Raw genomic sequence first — 26,367 nt, forward strand, 5'->3', positions numbered from 1 at the left:
TTGGGGCGCCTGGGTGGCGCAGTCGGTTAAGCGTCCGACTTCAGCCAGGTCACGATCTCGCGGTCCATGAGTTCGAGCCCCGCGTCGGGCTCTGGGCTGATGGCTCAGAGCCTGGAGCCTGTTTCCGATTCTGTGTCTCCCTCTCTCTCTGCCCCTCCCCCGTTCATGCTCTGTCTCTCTCTGTCCCAAAAATAAATAAACGTTGAAAAAAAAAAAATTTTTTTTAAGTTGTAAAATTGAACTGCGTGAGATCTTTTGAAGAAGGAATCCCCATTCCGGGAAGAGGGCCTTGTGCTTTCTTGGGGCTGAGGAAGGGGGTGAGGGGTTAAGCCACTTCCCCCAGCTGTCGAGATGTGTCATCCCATCACATGCCCGGCTTGGGGAGCGAATCTCCTTCTCTGTGCCCTCGGCCTCGACGTCTGCCTGTGAGGCGATGCTAGCTGGAAAAAGCCTCAGAGGACGTAGAGGCCAAGGCCGGCTTGCCCACACCACCACTGGGATCTAGCAAGATCTCTCGCTTCGCAAAATGCCCTCTCGAAAAACCCCTGCAAAGTTTCTCAAGAGCACTTGAACATTCGTGACTGGCGGTCTGTCGGGAAGGACTGGGAACTGATGAGGGTTCGGGCAGTAAAATTAGGTATATACACAGCATAGGTCATGTGCAAGCAATCTTCGATTCAAGCCAGGGTGATTTTCCAACAGTTCATTTGAAAAATACTTTGGGGTGTATTTTTTCCTCATTAGACATAGAACCATGCATGAGGAGTCCTCAAGCAGACAGAGCCTACTGAACCCATACTGGTCCCGAAATGCAATCTTGTGCCTACGTTAGGGCCATTTGGAGGGTGGGGTCCTGTTACCTACATTCTTTCCCCACTGTTCCCACAAACAATTGAAAGTCTGGTATCTGTAGGCAAACCTCCCCTCCTGGAGAACTTCTCACAACTAGAGAATGTGGCACCCACGTCTTGTATTAGGTCATGTATCTTGATATCAGACTTTAGAGATTCGCACATGAGCTATTAAACTATAGTCATAAAGACATAAGTAATCGTGTGTAAGAATGAAACCGTGGAGCTTCAGGGACACATCAGGGCAATAATAGGAACACAGTGTATCACGCTTTAAAGTTTTATGCTCTTACATCTTATCCCAGTTAAAATTTGGAAACTCTAAGACCTAGGCGTTCTCATTTCTTTTGTAGCAAGGGCTTAGGTGGAATGCGTTGGGATAAGCAATAAAATAGCACCTCATATGCCGAGGGGGGAATGAAGAGATGGTGGGGATGGTGACCGAGCCTCATGGGGGCTCAAACAATCTGTGCACGATATGTACATACCGCGAAAGGAGAAATGAGAAATATACCCATGGTGACCGCGTGTCCCACAGTGAGCATTTGCTAGTCGTGGGTAATGCGAGGTTGAAGGAGAAAAGGAGAGGATAAGGACGTCTTTGCCTTTCCCGCCCTTCAACTCCTCATCTTCCCAGTTAGGGTTACCCACCCCCCCGGCATCTGAGACATGTTGTTCCAGAAAGACACTGATAACCTACAGCTGGAGCCCACCTTGAGGATTACTGTGTGTTAAAAAGCTTTTATGTGGCTTTTTATATGGCTGGGAACCATATATACCATTAGGACCTGGAACACATTTTCCTGTAGAAATAAACAACCATGTCCCGGGAGTCTTTTGGAACACGCTCCATTTTTAAATTGGTTCTGCCTGTACATGTACAGTTGAGTGAGCCTGGGAACAGAATAGGAATTCTCTTGGGGGATGTAAGGCTTCTTTCCTTTGGAACTCAGTGAACTGTCCTACCATCTTGTGGACCCAGAGACCAGTCCCAGCGATGTATTTCTTAGACACAAAATAAAATTTCAAAGTTTTCCATGTGCTTTTTTAATGAACATGAGCTTTCCTATCTGAGAAACTTTAAACACTTATGAAATGATTATGATGCTCATGGGGTCACTTAAGAGTACAGAGAACAGATGGTAAGAAGGTTCGTTGACATGACCAGCTGACCTCCTGTGAGATATTGAACACTGTAATTTATTTTTCTTCCTCCATGATCGTTCTTCTGACCATCTTGAAAGACAGCCAAGAAAACTTTCTCTTCTAATTATTTCCAACTACTTCTCGGCAGTTCATTCAGACTTACGATTAAACAAATCGTCTGGGCTTTGGGAGTACCAATTTAAACATCAAATGTTTGCATTTATATTGCAGAGAGAGGATTAATTCTCTCTCCCGCCACCAGGTTTAGCCTGAAAGGCCAATTATTTACTTTTGCTCACTCTTGTATACTGAGCAGTTGCTGAGTAAATGGATTAAATAATATGGTATCTTGAGTCAGGAAAATGTGTTTCCCAAGTGAACCATTTGGAGAAAAGGGCAAGCATTTTGTATTTTAGATTTATAGCAAATTGAAGACTTATATTCTAAGGAATTTTTATTTTAGCAGATCAGTGTATGTTCGGGAAGAAAATGCTAGAGATACGTAAGGCACTTTCTTTCCTAACATTCAAAGCACACGCACAGTTATTACATTTTTTATCTCCCACAACCCCATTCCCAAGGCTTCTGCTTTCCCTGCTTTACTAGTTTCATTGGGTTTTTCCCTGCCCTGGGTTTTTACTTTATCAGATAGAATGTTTTCAACTATAAGAAAGACTCTAGTTCAAATTTGTTAAAACAAAAGGAAATTAATTACTAATCTATGGAAGGACTATGTCCTTTAGGGTTCATCGACTCTTAGGAACATGACTGATAATTCCGTTTGCCCCCATCTTTCTTGGCTTCTTTCTCTGGCAGATTCTCCTAAATGATCACAAAATGGCTGCCAGACACACATGGTTTAACAGATTCCTTTGTCCATCTGCACCAGGAGAAAGAGAGGGATCGCTCCCTAGCCATGGAATACAAGTCCCTTCTTCCAATCCAATGGTCTCTTACATCGCAGAGAGGAATAACCGCACCAAGAATGCCATGAACTGATTGGCTTCGATTAACCAGGATCCACCAATACAGTTGGGGATGGGATCAGCTGCACCCTTACCACATGACTGTGAGTAGAAGAGATGAAGAGGTAGACACCTCAACGAAACAAGGGCTTGTTGGGAAGGGAGAGGTAGAGAATAGGTGTTGGGTGAACCATCTACAGTGCCCACAGAAGTGAGGTTGTTGTACTTGTCGCATTTTTATTTTCTAAATAAAACTTAGTTCTGAATACAATCTGTCAACTCCTGGCTCTTATCCCTTTGCAGACTGTCCATTGTTCTAGAAAGTTCCTCAAGTTATTTCTTGGCACCTTGGAGAAAGGGGACCACATCTCAGATTATGAACAACTGGGGTGTTGTCTTCATCTTGTGGTCTTAAGTTGCTGAGTCTCCATGACCGGAAGGTGGCAGCCATCCAGCCTACCATGCTATCCAGAATCACCCGTGCGCAGAACCCACCCTGGGCCAATTGGTGCTTGGTTTTTGGAGCATGTGCCAGAGTCAGACCATACTCTCTGCAGAGCTGGAGACGTCGCTAATGTCTCATGGAATTTTAAGTGAAAATTATTCTGTTAGAAAATACCGTCTGCTCTGCGTTCCTCTATCTTTAGGACTCGGACGTAGATCTTAGGGCCCATGGCGCCTGAGGACGGTAGACCAATAACTGAGCTGCTGGGAGTGGCTTCTAGGCTTCTGGCTTGGACAGCTGGGTAGAAGTAGGTTGTAATCAGACAGGCAGGTTGCATGTGCTACTTAGGGCCCGGGTTAAATAGACCAACGTAGTCAATTTCATTACCTCCTCATCCCTTATCCCAATGCCATGTCTGTAGGAAGATGTGCTCCAGTCCCCAGACGTTAAGTCTGGGCTCAGAGTGCTTTAGAACTCAATCTGTTTGTAGGTTGCAAGTTACTGCAGTCGTTGGTGCCACTATCCTGTGTTGTCCTCCTTCTCCAACAACGTTATGTCATTGGAAAAGAAAGTTTTGGTGGGGAAAATGGAACTTTTTTTCCTGCTTGTGTCAAGGCTTTAATGATTTAATTTAATAATTAATGTCAAGGCTCGGCACAGGGCTTTCTTCCTGCTGGATCGTGTTACTCAATTCCTTACAGGGACCAGCACAGACCGCTAGGGAAAGGCCTCTGTTTCTCTCAGCTATAAAACAGATGGTAAACCGCCCCCCCCACCCAGCTGCTTCTGGCCTTTGTTTCTTCATTCCTTAAGGTTTGTCAATCTAGGAACGTTGGTGAAGGTAGCATGGGGGGGGGGGGGCCCACTCCGGAGCTCAGGTAATAGTCCAGTTAAGACCAAAGAAATTTGTAATCTATAAACTCAGCCTCAGGATGCCTGGGTGGCTCAGTCAGTTAGGGGCCCGACTCTTGACTTCAGCTCCGGTCACGATCTCATAGTTTCGTGAGTTCGAGCCCCTCAAGGGGCTCTGCGCTGTCCATGTGGAGCCTGCTTGGCATTCTCTCTCTCCCTCTGCCCCTCCCCAGCTGGCTCGCTCTCTCTCAAAAATAAACAAATGAGCTTTAATTTTAAAACATTACACAAACAAGCAAACAAACTCAGCCTCAGTGCGCCTGTCTGCTCTAATGGGGCCTTGTTTCCACCTCTTAAGTGGAAATGGTGTCCTGACGGATGATCTGGTGTTGCCTTCCCTTCTTTCCACATTGGAAATGCCCCTTGTTTGAGCAAAAACTCCTTGTCGAAAGCAACGGCAACAGCAACAACAAAACATTGAACAGAGATGTATGATCTCTTCTGCGTCTTCCTTCACCCCGGCAATTCTCTGGGTAAAAGAAGCAAGTTATACAAATACAGTGTGGACAAAAGGTGTTACAAGGGTCAGATGTTCCCCTTTCAGCAGCTGGATGGAGTTGTGGTTGTCTGAAGCCAGCCCGTATATTCAGATTGGAATGTTGCCCAGAGAAGAGGGTTGAGGAACAGTGTAGACTTGGCCTTCCTCTCAACAAGCGGGGTCCCCACAATATACTACTGGCTCCCCCTTCAAGGGCATCTGTGGTCTGATTCTGTCCAGCTGTATCTCTGGTTTCTTCCCCAGCCCGTACCCCTCTGCTAACCTGAGTCTGTCTGCCATCTCGCCCCATTCATGAAACATCTTTCTTCTCTGTGTGGAGCAGAATTGTACTTTCCAGATAACCAGTGAGCCTTGTGTGTCTCTGCCCATCTCTGTGCTCGCTTCAGCCACACGGGGTATTAATTTTAGTTGTAAATACGTCCTGTTACTTATGAGAAAATCGGGGCCCAGAGAGACGTGGTGATGCCCCCAAATGTGCCCAGAACGCTTGCGCCAGAGACGGAACTGGAATCAAGATATCCTGTCTTCCAGCTCGGGATGGTTGCCATCAGACCAAATGCATTTATAAGATTCTTTATTTTCTTCGCAATGGGTCTGTGCGTGTCGTGTATATATTTATACGTATACGCACATGTACATATATACACACATATTTTACACTAATGAACGATAAGAAAGGTGGATTTTTAAAAAATGATCTGCTAAATTAGTCCGCAGCTGGGGACGCAAGCCATTCAAATCTTCCAATGTGAAAATTGGGCCTATTTAAACGTATATTAAGGCTGGGCTTATATTACCTTCGCTTACCTAATTATTAAGATTTCAAGTTTCTCAGATCCCTAAATAGTTGATCACTAGCCTTTTAAAATACTGTATTGCTGTAGACATGACTTCTTTATTTGTTAATGTTCATTTATTTATTTTTGAGAGAGAGAGTGTGTGAGTGCAAGTGGGGGAGAGGCAGAGAGAGAGGGGAGAGAGAGAATCCCAAGCAGGCTCCACACCGTCAGCACAGAGCCTGACATGGGGCTCGATCTCATGAACTGTGAGATCATGATCTGTGCCCAGATCAAGAGTCAGACGCTTAACTGACTGAGCCACCAGACTCCCCTAGACTTCTTTTAAAAAAAAAAAAAAATTTTTTTTAAATATTTATTTAGTTTTGAAGGAGAGAGAGACAGAGTGTGAGTGGGGGAGGGGCAGAGAGAGGGGGAGACACAGAATCCGAAGCAGGCTCCAGGCTCTGGGCCCGACGCGGGGCCCGAACTCACGAACCACGAGATCATGACCTGAGCCGAAGTCGGACGCTCAACCGACTGAGCCACCCAGGCGCCCCTCCCCCTAGACTTCTTTAAAAGAATTTCCACACATGACCTTATAGTCTCTGGCTGCGGATCAACTCTAAGAAGGCTGCTTGCTTATATTATCTGTTCAATTCAGTCTGTGTTTTCAGCAAACTTGTAAGAGACAGCATTATGAGGTTTGCATAGAATGGGCTTCTGTTTGTTACACATAATCTAACATCATAAAGTATCTGGGAAGAGAGTAGTTTGAAGCACAGATTCCAGTAATTCTGTCGAGTTATTGGACAACCTCTAATTATATAATTAATTTTCCTTGTTCATAGCAATCTAGTTTTTCCTATTTGCAACAGATGTGTCTAAACAATATGCGTCAATAAATCAAGCAGAAGTATTTTCCTGCATTATAATGATCACATACAACATTTTTTTGTCCAGCCTCGCTTCTGCTTAGCAACTTTTAGAGAAACTGAACTCAGAAGTCCAAAAATCAATGAAGCACAGTGAAAAGCAGAATTGGCCCTCCCTTAGAACTAACGGTGATACTACATCCAACAATAACAAGGAAAAATAGTATCTTGCTGTTGTTGTGTGCTACTTGGCCCTTGAAAAGATTTCTCGGTCAATCAGTGGGCATAAAAGGTTTCAAGACCTCTTGTCTACTTGTGAGATGTGTGTCTAAAGAGACATAAAGAGCAGAAGTATTTGAAAATTGACTTATATACGAAAGTGGCTGAAATGCCTGTAGGCAAATAGGCCTTTCCAGGAATATGACAGTGAAGAATGAGTCTACAAGTCCACTTGCCTGGTTTCTGTAAGCTGGTTTCTGTTGGGTGTGAGAGCTTGTCTGTGAACTAGAAGGCTTCTTGTGCCCACGTATTGCTGTGTCCTCGTGCCAAACACATAGATTGCCATCTGTACCTGCCAAGAAACGACAGAAAGCCCTAGCTGCCCTACCATAACTTTCCTAAAACCATAACAAAAAAATTATCGCGGAAGCATTAAACAATCAAAATACCTTCTAAACAAAGTGCAAGATGATTGGGTTCTTTATGGCTCCCTCAAATATGTTTCACCCTCTCTGTAGTTTAGTTCCAAAGAAAGAATCACGGTTTTTCTATGGGAGCCAACATTTCCCTTTGTAAATTTCTGGATTTGGGGTGATATTTTGAGTTCTGTAATAAAATGTAATGGTCCATTTGAGAAATTGTACCCTTATTGAGCATAGTTTGTATTACTGGGTTGTTGGAGGCAAGTCTTCAGTGTTAGATTCTTCTTTGATCTCTCAGGACTCACTGGTTTCCATGGAGTCTTGCTGGCTCATGACCAAGGGAGAGCTCAGTGTTCTAGTCAGCTGGGGTTCAGTGTTCCTAATCAGCCCTGCCCTGAAATATTCACGTGAAAGGCTTTAAAATCGGAATGCTTTATATGGACCCATGACAATGAGTTGATTATCTGGCGGGGGAAGAGTACAGTTAAGGCTTCAAAACTTTTGTTTCTTTCAGTTAGTTACATGTTGATATGTTTCTGGAAACACAGCCTTCGGACGGTCCAAAACCCATGGTTTTTCCAGTCCTTCTACTTTGTACGCAGTAATACAAAACGGAATGTCTTATTTGACCTTACATGTAAAGAAAACGAGGGCTGAATTATCGGGACCAATATATTGCATACATCCGGCAGTAATCTTTTTATTTTATGGCAGTGACGACTCAAAGCAATTGCTAATCCTAATTTATTTTTCAACGTTTTCACTTAAGCTTTCTTCTCAAGGCTTGCTTCTCCCCCACCTAGTTCTGTAGGAGAGCCAAAATAAGATCACCGTAAATACCCACATTCATTTTTTTAACTCAAACATTTGCACGGCTACTCTGCGGATTCGGGAGAGACAAAAGGAGACCCGTGGCTGAGATCTAGCCCTCCAAAGGAGGGAGCAAAAGCCTTCAAGGCTCATGACTGTAGCAAGCTGGGATGTGTCTTTATTGCACAGAAGGAGTAGGAGCAAAGAGAAAGAAAAGGTGACTTTTCTCTGAGTGGAAAGAGATTGAAGAGGCTTCTGAGATGGCATTTGAACTTTTACAGAGGACATTCTCTGACCTAGTTTGATGCCTCCCTTGCAGTCACTTCTGCTTGCACCCATAAGGCTTCTGGGTAAGAGGAGAATTAACTCCTTAGCGAACAGGTAAGCCCGTGAGATGCTCTTTGGGGTAAATTTTTACTAAATCACTTTCAATGCCTTACGTGCTGTCAGAGTTGCTTGAACTATTTATTTAGGTCCTTTTGGCAGAATCCTGTGAAACAATTGATCCCATAGAGAACAATCCTGTACAGAATCTTATAAAGAATGATTCTTAAGCTCAGTCAAGTTCTTACCAAAGGTGTTCTTCATGTTGACATTGTACTTACCCAGATTTTGACCTTAAAATGTATTTCTGATTTCCTTTTGAAACCATTCCTGGGATTACTAAGGGATTTTTGTATTTAAGGAAAGCAGTGGCTTTATTAATTTTTATCCCTGCTCCCTCAATGAAATCGATGTTTATTTTTCTTCATAAACCCCATGGATTTTGATGGAAATTTCAAGAAAAATACTTAAGGAAAACATTTTATACAATGTTTTCATATGCGCTTCTGTTTTCAAAGTAACTAAACAGTGAGGGATCAGTTTTCAAACGTCAGTAATGTTGGGGGTGTTTTTCTAATAAAAAAATTGACTTAAGCAGATTCTCTTTTCATAGCCTCTCACTGACTTTAATTTCATTGACTTGACAAGGAATATGATCCATTTAATTGTATCTTTAAAGACACGTAGAAGTTAAATGTTGGGTTCAAAACAAAGAATAAACCGGGGCGCCTGGGTGGCGCAGTCGGTTAAGCGTCCGACTTCAGCCAGGTCACGATCTCGCGGTCCGTGAGTTCGAGCCCCGCGTCGGGCTCTGGGCTGATGGCTCAGAGCCTGGAGCCTGTTTCCGATTCTGTGTCTCCCTCTCTCTCTGCCCCTCGCCCGTTCATGCTCTGTCTCTCTCTGTCCCAAAAATAAATAAACGTTGAAAAAAAAAATTAAAAAAAAAAAAAAAAAAAACAAAGAATAAACCTAGGAGCAAAGCATAGGGCTGGAAGAATAAGCCAAAATGGAAACACTGAGGCACTGAGCACAGCCACCACCTATGGCCACATGGACCTGCTCTACACAGCCCACCAGGGGTTGACCACAAACCCCTCTGGGAACGGAGGCCCCTGGAGTTGTACCTACACGTCAGCCCTAGAGCTAACTGAGGGTTATCTTAAAATGTTTTTGCATCCTTGGGTTCCTTCAGCAAACTTTGGGGCCCCTTGATTATCCCAGGAATAATGGGGACACCCTGGACCACATATGTACTCATGGCTAAAAGACCGATTAGTAGTTGACTCCATATGGTTGAGGGAAATGACGTAATGTTAGAGCTCTTGTGTTGCTCCCTTTTTGTCCGTCCTAAGGAGTGCTCCCTTAAAGAGCCGTTATGGGTAAGGGAGAGCCATTACAGGTAAGAAGTCACCAAAGCCCAACACTGTTGAGGAACTAGGTGGGTCAGGAGTCCCCTCACGCTTCACTTGCTTAAGCTTTCATGCCGCCAACACTTACGGAAAAGCTTCATGTGCCAAGTGCTGTAGTAGGTGCTATAGATAAAGTGGACTCCCAGGTTGCTTAGAGTCTAGTGGAGCTGAAGATGATTTTTTTTTTTTCATGTAATCTATTTTAGAGAGAAAGAGAGAGAGCAAAAGAATGCATGGGGGAGAGGGGCAGAAGGAGAGAGAGAGAATCTTAAACAGACTCCACACTCGGCATCGAGCCCAACGTGGGGCTCGATCCCATGACCCTGGGATCATGCCCTGAGCTGAAACCGAGAGTCAGATGCTCAACCAACTGAGCCACCCTGGCGCCCCTGAAAAGTGATTTTAAAGACCATTGCAGTGTATGATTACAAATCGTGGTGAGTGCTACGAATGGAGAACACAGGGTACTCCTACGTGTACAGACTTTGTTGGCCGAGGGAATTGGGGAAGGCCCGTCTGAAGTTGGGCTGTGAATGAAAGAATGAAAAATGAAAGCCAGAGAGGCTGGGGAGCAATAGACAGGGGACAATGAGGTGAGATGGGAGGGAGGCTGGGGGGCTTGCAGGCCACATTAAGGAGTTTGGCTTTTATGCTAAGTGCAAGGAGACTATATTGACAGGTTTTAAGCAGGGGAGTGATGCAATCCAGTTTAAGTTTTTGAAGACTGATTTTATTTAGCTCTTGGGTAAGAGTGGAAAAAAATGGTAAGCAGTTAGGAACCTTTCGCACTAGGCTGGAGTCAAGAGCTAATGATCCCTCAGACCAGGGGGCCCCTGATGCTAAAGAAGTTATGCTCTAAGTCACACAAAAGATGCGTAGATGTTACCAAGGAGCCACTTTTCAGGTCACAGAAAGGGAGAGTAATACCAGAAGTCTTCGTACTGGTATTTCCCTTACCCAACTCACCATATGAGTGTTGCAAAGGGCTCCCTCAGCCTGGGTTCTCTCTATACCATGGAGAAAATGAGAGCCTCGTGCCATGGATGTCCCCACGAATAAATTGTTACTCGGCGCTTTGCGGTACTAGGCAAATTGTAGAAACTGCCTCTGCCTCCTCTCCTTTCCCTGCTGTTCCTTTAAGTTCTTGCGGGAAGCCAGAGGGCATTTATACTGTTTGATCTTAGAGATGTGAACATCAAAATTAAGGATGTTCGGTTGTCTTAGAAGTCGAACCCTTTTAAAAGATCTAATTAGCTGTTCGTTTTAACTATAAGCCTATATTAAACCGATGCTGTATTTCACTAGTGGTAGCATTTAGGTGAAGTAAGAGAAGACAAAAAATTTTAAGTCATCATTCCCTTGACCCGTGTAATATAATTAATGGAAACTAATATATAAATATACATATTAAATTATTATCTTACACATAATATATAATCATTAATACACTTATTATATATTTATATTTATTATAATATCTTTACATATGAAAGGCATACGTTAAATTGTTTATAAGCCACAAGACATAATTGGGGAATGTTTTTCATTATTATTTTAAGTAATATTATTTTAAGCATTGATGCTTAATGCCTTCGGCTATTTGTTCACGTGCTACGACTTTTCCTCTGAATGTCATAAGAGAAAATCATACCAAAGGCTGTAGATTTAGAAGGAATTTTTAAAAGGAGTAGGTATAACATCCCAGTTTTATTTTGTTTTGTGTCGTTTTACGCGGTGACATAAAAGCACTCCCTTATCAGGCGTCATCCCTGCCCAGGAGAGAGAGACAGGCACAGTCCAAACTGAATAAAACTTCAGCTGATAATTCAACTAACAAAGAGAGAAAGATACGATTGTTTGGGTTTTTCTTCACAGCTGTTAATTTCATTTCCACACAGGTGATTTTACAAGGAAAGAAGGGTGAGAAGTCCTCATTTTTCAAGCTGGGGTGGGAAGATAAAAAGTAAGATGAGATTTAAATAAAATAGCTGACCCTCTGACACTCTCCTTTCTCTTTGACTATCTCTGCACGTAGTCGGAGTGTCTGCTTCTGAGTAGCAGGAAATAAATAATTCAGCATTTTCTGCTACATATCAACCCTCTGCTTATTTTCCCCCTCAAATTACATATTCTGGCAAGACTTCCCCCTTGTTAAAGCATTTAATTATTGTGTTTGGCAGTCATGGTTGATTGCATTATATAAACAAATGCCTACTTCAAACACTGAAACTGATTTTTTTCATAGTCTGCCAGAAAGCGAGACTATTTGATGTGCAGTTCGAATGCTCTATTTCTGATTATATAATTTAGGTCTGGGAATAGAATTTTGGCATTTGCCTGCAGTGCTTAATGCCACAGAAAATTAACCTTTAGCCTCCTCTGCAAGAGGGCAGATCATCGTGGATACAAGTTCCAAAAACACGTTTAAGGTAAGCTCCATTCTAGGAAACGACCCTTTTATCTGGAAGCATACGCACATCTGTGTAGTGCCGTGTTGTTTTTACACATTCTGTGTAGCCCGTGACCTCTGCGGAGCTGTCGGAACTCAGACCCTTCATGGTAGTCAGCGTTTAGACGAAGAGTCTGGTAGACAAAGGCTGATAACTTTTCCACCTCTCTGCAGCCAATGCTCGCTATTCGGTGCTTAAATGTATTGCAGAACACTTCTTGGGGCTTTCAACTCCCAGTTGGGGCATGACGTACGCCTGTAGTCCAGTGACGTGTAGGGAAGCCAAAACCCCTAATGGACTGTTCTTTCTAAGCTCAGTTTCTAGAAGAAAATCTAACCCTCCCTCTCCACTGCACACGCAGAGGTCTTGGACATGAGGGGTTATTTCCGGAACTAAGGTAGACCTCCTGAAGTGCGGTATATCCTAGGTCTTCATTCAACCCATTTCACCCATCTTCTCTTCTCGGAGTCTGTGGTGAGGCTCCTTCTTCAGAGCTGACCCTGAGGCAGAGCAAGAGACTGAATCATCAGAGGAAGGCTAAATTATAGCTTGGCCACCATACTTACTTCTAGAGGCAGAAACTTGTATGACCCAGTTTAGAAACAAAGAAATCAAACAGGGGTCGAAAGAGGGTTTCATTGTTAACCCCAAAGCGACCAGAAAGTTCAGTTAGGCAGAACTTCTCATCTCTTGAGGAATTTGGATAATTGCTATTTTACTCTAACAATCGCAACAGAACAAGTGACCTCAGAGGTCAAGCTCTCTTCCCCCTGCCTTGCCCAGAGTGAATTTGCCACCAGGGAGTTTTAGAAGCTCCTCTGAGAAATGATATCCAGAGGGGGAGCCGAGAGCCGGCCAAGGTCAAGCTAGGGTTATAAATTTTTGTAGACCTCCATTTATGACACCCGCGTTTCCCTTTTCTTTCAAGTCACATAAATGCCAGGTTATATACCTCGCACATTTCCTAGGACAGGTGCCCACCCGTTGGAACCGTTTCCTATTTGAAAATGGAGCGGTAAACCCAAAACCTTCGTAACAATCGACGAAGTGGCCTCGCTGAGCAACGTGTAGCAGTCACGAGTGACATTTTGGGTGCTTACCGTGTGCCAGCAGGCAGAGTAGGGCAAGTGCTTTGCGCTTTGTCATTTCCCCTCTACCATCCTGTGAGAGCAGCTCCTGAACTGGTCCTCCTGCGCCCGTTCCTGTCCCCTTCAATGCGCTCTCCCATTACCTGGTGTGGGAACTTGCCTAAGGTCACGCTGCTGCTAAATGGCGGAAACAGGACTCAAACCCAGATCTGCTGGAGACCAAGGTGCGTGCCTGTGACCACTTGAGCTGTCTCAGGAGCATTTTCTCACACGGGCTCATACCCTCTTGCTGTCTTTCTTCTTTTTCCTCTCTTGCTTTCCACGTCGGGGTTGGGGTTTGGGAGAAGAAGGGAGGTCCTACTCCTATAACCTTGTCTTAGAGTTTTATTTTCAGATTTCAAATATATATATATATATTCATATATAACACGAGTACAATATCAGATTCTCACTGGGTAAGTGGTCCAAGGATAGAAACAGACTTTTCACCTAACAAGAAGCCCGATAGGAAACCAAATCTGAAGATAAGTCCAACTTTAGTCAATTTTTTTTTTAATGAAAACATCTCACACCAACCAAGTGAACAAATGTCAAAGGCCAATGCTGGAAGGGCTCTAGGGAAAACGGAGATCCTCGTGTGCTATTGTTGACAATGTAAATCGATTCAGTCTTTTTGGAGAAAACCTGGCAGCGTGTAGTAAGAATTATTAAAGCCTTAACTCTTTAAGCCCACAGCGCTCTTTCTGGGAAGGTATCGTAAGGGTATCAGGAGGCAAGCATTTCTTGAACAGCTGTAGCGTTAGAAGGCGTGAGAGATGGGATGAGGGAGAGCGAAATGGGGATGAGGGAGATTCTGATCTGGAGGAGGAACTCCTGCAACTCAAAGACTCTAAAAAAGCCCAGGTTCAAAAATGCTTTCAAAGGATTGACGACCGTGGAGAAGAAAATACAAGCAGTGGCCTAAATGTCTGAAAATGGAGGTCACTGTTTACCTGACCCGGCCCCCCACCACCCAAACTCTCCTCCGCTCTTGTTTACGCATACCCCTGTGAAAAATGGAGGTGCCAGCCCCAAAGTGTCTACACCACAGGCCTGAGCCCTCTCCCAGACTCCTCCCCCTCCTTCACACACACCCCAATCTAAGCAACCCCAAACCATATGTTTCCCCGCTCCGGCTGTCTCGATACAGGCCACCATCACCTCCTTCCCAGCTGGTCTCCGCCCCCTTACATGCATTCTTACTTCCTCATCTGTTCTCCCACGTCATTGAGAGTCTTTTTTCCGACATACAGATCCGATCATGGTATTCCTCAATTTAAAACCTTTCAAACCCTTCCCATTGCTGTAGGATAAAGTCAGACCCTCGGTTTAGATGCGTGAGGCCCTTCGTGGCCTCGTTCCTGCTTGTGTCCGTTGTCCTTCTCTTGTTGCTCACTCTTCCTCCTTACCACTCCTTACACAACACACACGCACACACCCCACGCTTTCTACCTTACTGCATTGCTTGCTGTTTCCCCCAAATAGGCACCATGGGTCTTTGCACGTGGCATTCTGCGTACCTGCCCCCTGACCGCATCCTACAGATCCAGGCCGGCTGACCCCTAATTATTCCTGTTTGTTCTTCCGGGCCCAACTTCTATATCATCCCGTCGGAGGACAATTTCATGACACACACAGAGACGCAAGACCAGGTTGGGGGTGGGGGTGGGGGTGGGGGTGGGCGGGGCCCCGGGTGGGCGGGGCCCCACCTGTGTTCACCACAACACCTGACATATGCCCGTCATGTTAAATATTCTTAATTTGGAAAGAGATTCTAAATTCTGATGTCTGAATCATCTGTTCTTCATTTTAACTTGGGGAAAAATATATTAGCCTGCTTCATCCCTAATATGGTGTAATGCTCTCTTTTACTGTTTGTTGATAGTCCTCGCTCCAGCCATTTGGAATTGTGCCCCAGGACTGTATTCCTAGGCTCACTGCCTTGCTGTCTGCAGAGGCAAGAACAGGTTTCTGGGACTGTAGACTTGGGGAGCCCTCAGTGACCGTGGTGGAAGAGGAAGGAGAGGAGGGGTACGCTTCCAGTGGCATTGAGGGGGAGGGTTAGGCCGTCGAGAAGCCAAAGAGCTTACTTACTACCAGGAGTCGACCAGGGTAAAGGTACTCTGATCCAGAATTGCTCAGGTTCTGTTAGCTAAAACTCCAGTTAGCCGACTGTTTGTTAATTAAAATGTCTGATATCAAATGTTTTCAGCAAAAGAGGGGAGCCTTACAAGGTCTTTTCAATGTGTTCCCTTGTCTTTAATGTAAATGGTATTTATGACCCCTTAAATGTTGGCATGAGTAATATCTGATACTTCAAGACAAAACATGCGGCCATTAAGGTTAATGGTTCCTCACTTTTTCTAGTCAAATGTCTTAAAATTGTTCCAAATGAACAGCTAAATTCAGCAGTGTCCATATAAGCTTTAATAACTCTATAAAGTGAACATAGAGAAATTTAATCCCTAGTGCCATTAATAACTCCCCATATATATAAAAAGAATTATTTCTTTTTTTTTAATATTTATTTTTATTTTTGAGAGAGAGAGACAGAACATGAGTGGGTGAAGGGCAGAGAGAGAGAGGGAGACACAGAATCCAAAGCAGGCTCCAGGCTCTGAGCTGTCAGCACAGAGCCCGACGTGGGTCTCGTGGGTCTCGTGGGTCTTGAACTCAGGATCGTGGAGATCATGACCTGAGCCGAAGTCGGACACTTCACTGATTGGGCCACCCAGGCACCCCCAAAAAGAATTATTTCTTAATGGAAATAATCCATGTTAAATTCAGATGCCTTAGTAAACAGAAATTTTTCTATTAGGTTCAGCCCAAGTTACCCATCTTGACCCAATCTAATTGATGTAAGTGGTAGGAATTAATTTTGTGCAGGCAGGGATAAAGACTAATCCAGGTCAATCAGCACCTTATAATTAATCCACATTGCTGTTTTTAAAAGACAGAGAAATGTTGGCATGGTCTCCAGTTTAAGGTTCTGCACCAATCTAATACAAAGGTCTAAAATTTGATGGGGTTCAGATTTCAGGGTGGAATCACAAATAACAAAGGTTTTGCTGGAGCAGATGGTTATTCTCAACTGCCAAATGCTGAAGTTTTCCTGGGACTCTGTTCTAACCATCAGGAGTGAATGAACGAGGCTGTGAATTAACGACAAAACATTTCTAGGTACCTTTTAAACAGGGTTGGAAAGCCTGGGTTTTATCAATGGGGCTAAATTGATATTGCAGTTTTTAAAGCCTGAAATCTTTGGACCCCAATTGTCAACTGGAGTTCCGTCTAAACCTGTCACTTTTTATTGCTGAGAACATAGATAAATCTCTGAAAAAAAGAAAAGGGGAAAAAACATTTATGAGTGATTTTTCTACAAAATCAATATGTTAAGCAAATTCTCAGTAAATTGCAGTTGTCAGTAAAGGTGCCACACTAATGCAGGGTAGCCTTTCTTACTTTGATGCAGAGGAAAGAGTAGAGTTGACCCCAGAAGAGCCCAGGAGCCCAATTCACGGGTCCACTTACACTGATTATTTCTGATACATACAGCACAGTCTGGCAAGTGTATTTTCTCTTCATTGTGCCTTTCTTCATGCATTTTTTTCTCTAGCTTTATTCTAAGAACACAGTATATGCATATAATATATAATATATAACATATGTGTGGGGCGTATACGTAACACAGTATATGCATATAATATATAATATATAACATACGTGTGGGGCGCCTGGGTGGTTCAGTCGGTTAAGCGTCCGACTTCAGCTCAGGTCACCATCTGGTGGTTTGTGAGTTCAAGCCCCACGTTGGGCTCTGTGCTAACAGCTCAGAGGCTGGAGCCTGCTTCAGATTCTGTGTCTCCCTCTCCTCCCCTGCTCATGCTGTGTCTCTCTCTGTCTCTCAATAACAGATAAACATTAAAATATATATATATATACGTATAGACACACACACACACATATAAAACATATGTGTTAATTGTCTATTTATGTGATCAGTAACACCTCCCATCAACAGTAAGCTATTATAGAAGTTTTGGGGAGTTGAAAGTTACATGTGGATTTTCTAGTGTGGGAGGATGGGGTGCCCCAAACCCCCACGCTGTTCAAGGGTCAACTGTAAATGTGAAAATCATTTTTGCAACATATCAAGAGTCAGCCACAGAAAGGCTCTGCTGCCTTAATGTTATTTCTTAGTTGCGATGTTTTTAATAGAATGCAAGTTTCATAGGTTTTTTGAAACGTATTTTAACCTAGGTTTTAATCTTATAATGAATACTAAGCTGCCAAGAGATGTTTAGTCATTTGCTAAATTTCTTGAGCTTTATGGCTGTGGATAGCAATGCAGATAGGGTTTCTAGGAGCACAGAAGATGCGTATCTTAAATCTAAAGAGGAGACAAATATAGGCAGCCCACTTTGCACCACAGTGCTCTTTGGAGAATTCATAAAATAAAGTAGGTATCATAAAGTAGATCATGTTTTCCCACGGGAATGATTTTATAATTATGGGCTGCTTTCTTTAACAGAACCTGGTTTCTCATTATAACAATAGCATTTTTTTTTTAATTACAGCGGCTGTGATAGAAATATCATGCACGCTAATTATACCAATGCCCCAGTGCATGATGGCTATTCATTCATTCATTCCTTCACTAAGAGCTCATTGAGTAGGTACCATGTATCAGGCACTATTCTGGGGTTTTGATGTGAGCAAAACACACATGACACCCCGCCCCCCCCCCCCCGACACACACACAACCACATCAATATTACAGAGTGGACTAGTAGGGGAGATGACTATGAACCAAGAGTTCATTGCAAATTATCGATGCTAGAAAGGACAAACATATAGGCACTGCCTGGAAGAGTGGTGGCTGAACTGAGGGCAGTCGCAGCTGTGGCAGGAGGTTGTTCGTGGCTGGAAAGCAATGTGTAGGGACCTGGATCTCCTAGAGGAGCTCAGAGAAGAGTGATGAGTCTGGAGCCATCCAGGAGAGACTCCCGTATAAGTTAGCAAGGAGACAGGGACTAGGAAGTACAAGGTGTTCGGGATCATGTGAAATTTTTGATCATGGTCCTCGATGAAATGAAAGGCATAGGGGAGTTTTCGGTGGATGAGGTAAGGGTGGGGTGACATCCCATGTGCAGTGTGAAAAGCTTGTAGCGTGATGGTCCTGTGCTCTCAGGAGAAGGTGTAAGAGAATATTATGCTAGTACAATTGAAAGATGACCAGGGCAGAGATGGAGAAAAGTCAGTGACACTTGAGAGTGAGCTAAAAAGTGAAGAACAAACAAAACAAACACCACCACCAAAGAAGCTAGCAGTGGTCACGATTTGAATATCTGGAGTGAAAAGGTGGAAAGGATGGCTCAAATTTCTGGCTGGTGTGTCCACACAAATCGGGTGGCAGTCACTGGAAGGCGACCAGACTGGGGAGGAAGATTGCATTTCGTTTTGGGTAATTTATTACATTTCCGTTTCCTGTGAATTCTCAGATCTCAAAGAGTCACTTGGATGTACTGGTCTGGTGCTCAGAAGTTTGGGCCAAAGATAAAGATGAGTCATGGGGTAATCCTGCACAGGAGACTGAAAAGGAATGTCAATATAGGCAGGAGGAAAACCAGGAGAATAAGAGACCGTGGTCCCCAAGGGACGAAAGTGCTTCAAGAAGAGCCCGAATGCGTCGTGCACTGCCGGAAGTTACATGAGAAAGAAACTGATAAATACCAGCTTGGGTGAAGAAACAGAGCCGTTCTGATGGTTGGAAAAGACGAGGGGAAAACTAGATTCGAGTGGGTTGGGGCAGAGCTGAAGAGGTGAGGGCAGATAACCCCATGTGACTTTTACCCTTGAAGAGAAGAGAGCTGCTCCTGGAGCAGCTGGACACCTGGAGAGTCCAGGAAAGTCATCTGAGATGGGCAAGTGTGACCACATTTTCCTACCGCTAGGGCGGAGAGAAAACAGATGCCTTGGCAGCTAATAAATGTCTCTAGACTACAAGAGCTGCTTGTGTGTGTGTGAGAATTCAAATTCTGTATGAATTTTCAGGCAGGTTTCTCAGGGATTGATTTGTATCCGCAGACACGACACACGTTGATATTTTCCCCGTATGCGATCACGGCAACACTGAGGACCATAAACACGGCATCTGGGAGTTAAGGTAATGTTAGCTGGATTTTGTAGCGCGTCCAGCTCAGAACAGTTCAGCCCAGGTTGTGGTTATTACTCAGAGAAAAGAACCAACAGTAGAGCATCATCTTGTTCTTCTCGTTTTCATTTTTTTTTTTTTTTCCGCTTTAGAATTTTCACCATGTTCTTCATGTTGCGAACTAAGCCAACACAGATGGCTGCAGGCCCTCCGAATTTCGAAAATAGGTTTTTATTTCTCTTCCCCCAGAGCAGCTAGTTAGTTCCCAACGTGCAGCACTTTGATCCAAAGGCCATTGCCAGCTCCAGAGTCTCAGTGGTATCTGAGTGAGAGAACCAATTGATCTAGAACTATCTTAAGGCCCCGCAGTGTGGGGAGACTCACAAAGAGCCACCTCAATCCAAATTTTGCCCCTGCTGGGTTTCCTCTTGGCCTTGGATGCAGAGTGGGATTTGGAGCAGTTAATCTGGTGCTGCCTGGACGGGCCTGGCGAGAAGCACTCGAAGCTGTGCCCCCCTCTGCAAGACATACGGCACTCGTTGCCTTGCAGCATTGTTCGCCCTTGGCGTCTCAGTCGCCTGTAAACGCAAGGACTCTCCTTATCCGACTGCTGATTCTTTGCCTCCGTACACCTGCTTCAGAGACCCCGCACCTGTGTAGGTCAAGGGCAAGCAGTGGTAGCCTCCTTCCTAACGCCCCCCCCCCCCCACCATTAGGCTCAACTTGCACTTGCTGGGGCCACCCAGTCATTTGCTTCGGGGAATGAGGCCTGAACCCTGCTTGGGAGGGCCTGGTGCCTGCGGTCTGACTGTCTATCTTTTTATTTCATCGAAGTATGGTTGGCCATCACCTTACGTGAGATCCAGGCCTCCAGCAGAGTGATTCCAGAAGGCTGCACGTTATGCTGTGCTCATCACAAGCATAGCTACCATCTGCCAGCATACAAAACTGTGACAGTACCGTTGACTGTAGTCCCCGTGCTGTACCTTTCGCGTCCTCGTGACTCATTCTGTAACTGGAAGCCCGTGTCTCCCACTCCCCTCCACCCATTTTGCCCATCCCCTCACTCTCCTCCCCTCCAGCAACCGCCAGCTTGTTCTCTGTATTTGTGGGCCTGTTTCTGCTTCTTTTCTCTATTCCTTTGGGTTTTTTTTTTTTTTTTTAGATTCCACGTATACGTGAAATCTTACGGCATTTGTGTTTCTCTGTCTGACATATTTTACGTAGCCTAACAAGTCCATCCCTGTTGGCACGAATGGCAAGAGGTCATTCTTTTTTGTGGCCGAGTAATATTCCATCGTAAAAATTGGCCACACCTTCTTTATCCATTCATGTGTCGATGAACAGCCCCGATACTCTAGAAAGAGCCGCTCCCCTGTGGGCAAAGTCATCTTAAGCTGAAATCAGCTGTCAGAGTAAAAGTTGCATGTGGCATAAGGCTTAAAGCTGCTCTCCAAAGTCACAGAAGAAGCCAGCTGCAGGACCCTAAAAGCTAACCCATAAAACAACTTGCTATAAATCGCCAAATAAACACCAGTGTCCCACACTTAGGACATCGGGGGACAGGGCAATAAAGACGTTCTCCTCCCACCCAGGTTCTGAAGCAATCTGAAAACTTAAAGGAATAAGGCAGAGAAACCAATCTCTCACCTTTATTATCGATAAAACTGACACGAGATTGTGCCTTGTGTCTGTGGGGTGGGTATCTAATACTAAACTCACAAGCAGAAGCTCTCCCGCGCGGCAGAACAAATAGGACAGCCTCCCCCCCCACAAGAGTGGATTGTGCACATGGCACCCTTGTGGCGACAAGAAGTAAAGCAAGACGTGGGCCACCTGTGGGCAATTCTCTGCCGAAAAGAACCAGAGCGGGGCTAGAGGACGCCCGCCCAGTTTTCCTTCTACACTTGCTGACCAAATTCCCGATTTCTGCCCCAAAGAGAAGACTGTGTGCGAGGTCAAAGAGAGACCAGAAGCTCCTGGAACCCCACCCAGATGGCAGAAAACAATCAGGAGCTATGAAGAAACTCCCCCCACACAGCCCCGCCCTGTGCCCCAACATCTCCTTCCTGACACAATAACGGGAGATCAGATATTTGCTACAGAGATGGGAGTCCTAGTTAATTCTGATGGCTTAACGCACGTTGCAGCAGCGGACAGCCGTATCACAGCCTGACACGGATTTATAGACAGACTCCGTATTTGCTAAGTGCCCTTTGTGTGCCCTGAACTATCATAGGCCCGAAGAGCTCACAGAGAAGCAGATGGCCCAGTTCAGCCCTCCTCCTCCATAGGGGGTGTGTGGGCACAGTATTTATGTTAACGGGATTTAGAGAATAGTTGGTAACTCACTGTCACCATAGGAAATCAGAAGCAAACGTCTATGCAGTAAAGTCTCTCATGAGCCGTATTGGCCTTTAAGGATCCTTCGGTGTGATTCTGATTGTCTAGATCTCCTAGCTGAAGACAAAGTGTGTTTCCTTCCTCGACGCGTCCTTTTTCATGAAGAGGGGGAGGGTATGTCATCAGAAGGCTGATTGGGAGGAAAATGACCTCATGTGCTCGCAATTAAAGCTGTTTCCCTTTGCATCTTGGTGGAAGAACACCCTGGGCGTGTGGCAGGTCTGTTTAAGGAAGTATATGTGTATGAATTAGGAAGGGTGGGGCTGACCTACACAGGCAGGACATTACTGGTCTTCCTCTTCCTGCCCACGTTTCCCACAGCAGTCACGGTCATTACTCAGCTTCCTGTTGGGGAAAACCTTGGACACTGAGCGCCCACCTGCTTGGACGGGCAGACTAAGGACAGCAGAGTGTTCGACGCTGCCGTGAAGCCTGAGCCTTGAACTTGCACGCAGACCCCTTTCCGGGAGTATCCGAAGCAGAGGTGGAGCCGAGCCGTTCTGCGTGGGGTGGGGGTGGGGGGCCCGGAAAACGGCAGCGTTGACAGACCGTCACTGCCTGGAGTAAAACACCACAGGCGAGTGACACGTGGGGATTCCCAGGGGCCTGTGGTGCAGAAAAGACCAGGCGAGGTCCCCGGATGGCACCCGCAGCCAGGCAGTGTGGGCGATTGCGGCAAGCGAGAGGCGGCTGGGAGAATCAGGGCGTCGGGCAGCCGGGCAGCGGCGGAGTCCGCTGGGCCTCTGGCCACAGTGCTGATTCTCTTCGTCCAATTGCGTGTTGGCTGCAACACGGCGCTGGGCGCGAAGATGATGAAGGTCGTGGCCTCCGGCTTCCAGAAGCCCACAGTCCGGTCAGGGGGTTTGTTCGTACCGCCCTCAGCTGGATTCCGGGTTGGTAACGTAAGACAGTGTGAGGAGCTCGAAGATACCCAGCCCCCCTGGCACCGTCCCAGACCTAGTGGGGCCGGCCCCGGGCATCTGCCTTTTATCCAGAGCTCCCGACGCGCCCTGCGGTGTGGGGATCGCCGGCAGAATAAGCCCCGTGTGCCGAGTGCCGGGCGCTTGAGCCTTGGGAACCGTGAGGACACGAAGGAGGCAGACCTCTGGGGAGCCCTCAGGCATGGGGTTCACGGAATTTCACTGCAACTAGCAGGTGGCTCCCTTCACCTACTTTTCCACATTGATGTCGCTTCTGGTGGCTGATAACAGCAGCTGCACAGGGCTCTCAGGGTCTGAATCGGGGCATATTGCTGGGCGTCAGGCTCTGGCCGCGTGTCCTGTGGCTGTCACCTTGGACTTCTGATTCGCCCACCGAGGAGCGGTTTGCGGGGATCTCAGATCCGTGGCAGCGGTGACGATGGGAGACCTTGAACAAGAGCCCCACTTGAAGAATGCTAGCTCTCTATAGTCTTCACGGCAGATCCTTGGCTTTTGCAGCATCGCTGTGTTATCTCCGCCACCCCACTCCGAGGATGGGACGAAGGTGGCTTCAGCTTGTCTTGATAGAGCCTTTCCTGGAATCCCTCAGGGGCCTCACCCCCAGCCCACCCAGTCTCCTGCAGCTGGACACGGAGTTCCTAAACAAAATGACTCAAGGTAAACACGCTTACTGTGTTCCCGCCTCCTGGTCCTGTCCCCTAACGAGTGACCCTGGACCATCCCAAAGAGTCCTGCTTCATCCTCCACCTCCAGGCCAGAACCAGGCCCCAGGCTTGAGCACCGATCCCCTGCTGTCCTTTCCTGGATGCCACTCCATGCCCACAGGGAGGGGGCCCGGCAAAGGCATTTTCAGCCTGTCCTGGTGGCTCCGGCGGTCACGGGAACTAAGAGACTGTTGAAGGCCTCTTCGGCCCTTTCCCTAAAGGACAGGTACATGGCTCACCGGGCAGCAGTCTGCTGACCCCCGTCAGAGCCCAGCACAGCAGAAAGGCATGCTACGTGGCAGAGGGCGGTCCCCACTTTGGGGTGCACCACAGGAAGAGACAGGACCCGTACCTCTCGTCACATGCCACCCCCCCATGATCATATCCACTGTGCCCCAGCTTCGCGGCTGACCCCCACCCTGAGGTTGGGACGAGGAGGGACTAGAGCCCACAGCTTCCCAGTCCTTGTACCCCTTCAAGTCCCCATCCTCCATTTCTACCTTCCCTCCCTCTGCAGTGATACTAAAGTTTTTCTAAATTTTGGAAGTGTTCACGATAATGAGCAAACGAGGGACACTTCAGCAAAATGAATGTGCAAAGTGTGAACCCTCAAAACCCTGCTGCTTTGTAATACACTGTAGACATTTGTGTGTGCGTGAAGAATAGGGAGGGAGCTGAGGAGTTTGCCTCCTGCAGAAACAGTCTCGATCTTGTTAAATAAGGTGTCACTGGGAGAAAAGGAGTGTGTGGATGAAGATCCTTTCATTGGCATAATCCATAGACGTCATTAAGAACAGTAAATTATATCAAAACCTCTCAGGCTAATACAATTAATTCAATCTTAATACCACCCAGGGTGAATGAATACAGCAGCTAGAGATCCTCAAGGGATTCTCGAACTTTCTACCACTTGCCCCGCCCACAGCCCTCATGCAGTCGGTGGTCTCCAACCAATGTGCACCGGGCATCTTGACCAGTAGGGGGCATAAGTGAGCAGTGTACTAAATGGAGCTCAGGTCCCACCTTCTCCGTATGAGGCAACTCCAGCCAGCTCACCAGGAGAGATAAAAGAACTAGGCTACTGGAATCAATTCATTTAAAAACATTTTTTTTAAATTTTTTTTTAACATTTATTTATTTTTGAGACAGAGAGAGACAGAGCATGAATGGGGGAGGGGCAGAGAGAGAGAGGGAGACACAGAATCTGAAGCGGGCTCCAGGCTCTGGGCTGTCAGCACAGAGCCCAACACGGGGCTCGAACCCACGAACTGTGAGCTCGTGACCTGAGCCAAAGTCAAGACACTTAACCGACTGAGCCACCCAGGCACCCCTGGAATCAGTTCATTTTTTTTTTCAACGTTTATTTATTTTTGGGACAGAGACAGAGCATGAACGGGGGAGGGGCAGAGAGAGAGGGAGACACAGAATCGGAAACAGGCTCCAGGCTCCGAGCCATCAGCCCAGAGCCCGACGCGGGGCTCGAACTCACGGACCGCGAGATCGTGACCTGGCTGAAGTCGGACGCCCAACCGACTGCGCCACCCAGGCGCCCCAATTTTTAAAGAGCCTTTGAGGGGCACCTGGCTGTCTCAGTCCACTAACAGGTGCAGCTCTTGATCTCAGGGTCATGCGTCCAAACCCCACATTAGGTATGGAGTCTACTTAAAAAAAAAAATAATAAAACAAAATGAAATGAAAAGCCTTTGAGAGTTTACATGATTGTGAATTTTTCTTAAATTCCCTTAACCAACTTCCCTCAGCCACAAAAGCTGACATAATTCTGCGAAGTGAACATTCAGAACAGTAGAAATGTTCCTCATATATTGTGAAGGAATTCCGTTTGTCTAGGAGAATGGTTCTCTCCGGAAGAGTAATTGTCCCAAAGCTGCAGTTCAGGAGAGAAATGGGATGGGAAGAGAGAAAGAGACTGGAAAGGTACATGCCTCCCCCAAGTCCCCGCCCCCCCCCCCCACAGCCACTTTTAAATGTTAAAAAGCGAGACTTCTTTAAGGGCAAAGGGAAGAATAAAAAGAAACTTCCCTCGTGTGGAGGAGCTTGGCCCTTGTGTCGTCCCGACGGGCCCCTCCCGTGGCTTGGCTCTGTTCGTATCCCTCCTTTTTATTTCTGCATGGTCTGCTTTTCTCGTCCCATCTCCCAGACTTTCCCTGGGCCTCCCGAGGGAGGGCTAAGAACACCAGCTGAGGAGAATGTGGGTGCAGGACGAAGGCAGTGGAGCTGCCCAGACCTGTCCGCCTTGGGTGTAGTTACCTGGTCCTGCCCCAGCCTGACGGGGCTGTCCACCCCTCCCCGTCTCGCAGCGGGGCCGCGGCTGCCTGGGGAGCATGCTGTCCGCGACCATGGTGGGGACTCTCATCCGAGGGTGGAGGAGTCGAAGCTCCCCTCGAAGGGCTGAATCCAAACCCCTTCTTCCACGGAGCCGAGATGGAATTCTGACTCAGGGTACGTTCGTGACAACTCGGCCGTGACCGTGTGATCTTTTTTTTTTTTTTTTTTTTTAAGGGTTCAGGAAGGTGATGAGGGTCTTACGAGCTTCCCCCACCTGCTATTTGGAGGTGGTGCTATTAGGACAAACCTAACGTCTGTTTTTCTTCTCCGGTTATTGTAAATGATGGCCAGCTCACCTGTGGAAGTTTTGTTTTTCTATTTTCCTATCAAAGACGCAGGTGCCTTCAGTAGGCACCCAGGAAAAGGGCATTATTTCTACCGTACTCTCCTGCCAAAGCTTTCATGTTGAGATATAATCCGTGTTCTGTGATATTTGTATTTGACCCGTAAGACAAGATGTGTACGGGCTCTTGGCAAATTCTAGTCTAAATCATGCCACTGTGTTGCCTCTGCTGTGGGAAATGGTAAAACAAGGTTAGCTTCTGGGTTTCCTTAGTAACTGTTTTTGTTATCTGTTACTCTTGTTTGG

The 26,367-nt window shown here is 46.1% G+C and overlaps 1 protein-coding gene across 4 annotated transcripts in view; it reads left to right on the forward strand.

Moving 5' to 3' along the window:
• PLEKHG1 (pleckstrin homology and RhoGEF domain containing G1) overlaps positions 1–26,367 on the forward strand; it is a 237,615-nt gene that overhangs the window by 67,603 nt on the left and 143,645 nt on the right. Inside the window, exon 1 of one of the 4 annotated variants that reach the window (XM_045500014.1) lies at positions 20,581–23,385. The exons of 2 other annotated variants lie outside the window; for them this stretch is intronic. In XM_045500014.1, coding sequence (XP_045355970.1) covers positions 23,181–23,385 — 205 coding nt within the window. In that variant the 5' untranslated portion in view covers positions 20,581–23,180. Of the gene's footprint in view, positions 1–20,580; positions 23,386–25,452; positions 25,893–26,367 lie in introns of those variants that run through there. One more of the 4 variants, XM_045500015.1, reaches the window with a different exon arrangement.

This window comes from Leopardus geoffroyi, chromosome B2 (assembly GCF_018350155.1).
Source record: "Leopardus geoffroyi isolate Oge1 chromosome B2, O.geoffroyi_Oge1_pat1.0, whole genome shotgun sequence".
NCBI lineage: Eukaryota > Metazoa > Chordata > Mammalia > Carnivora > Felidae > Leopardus > Leopardus geoffroyi.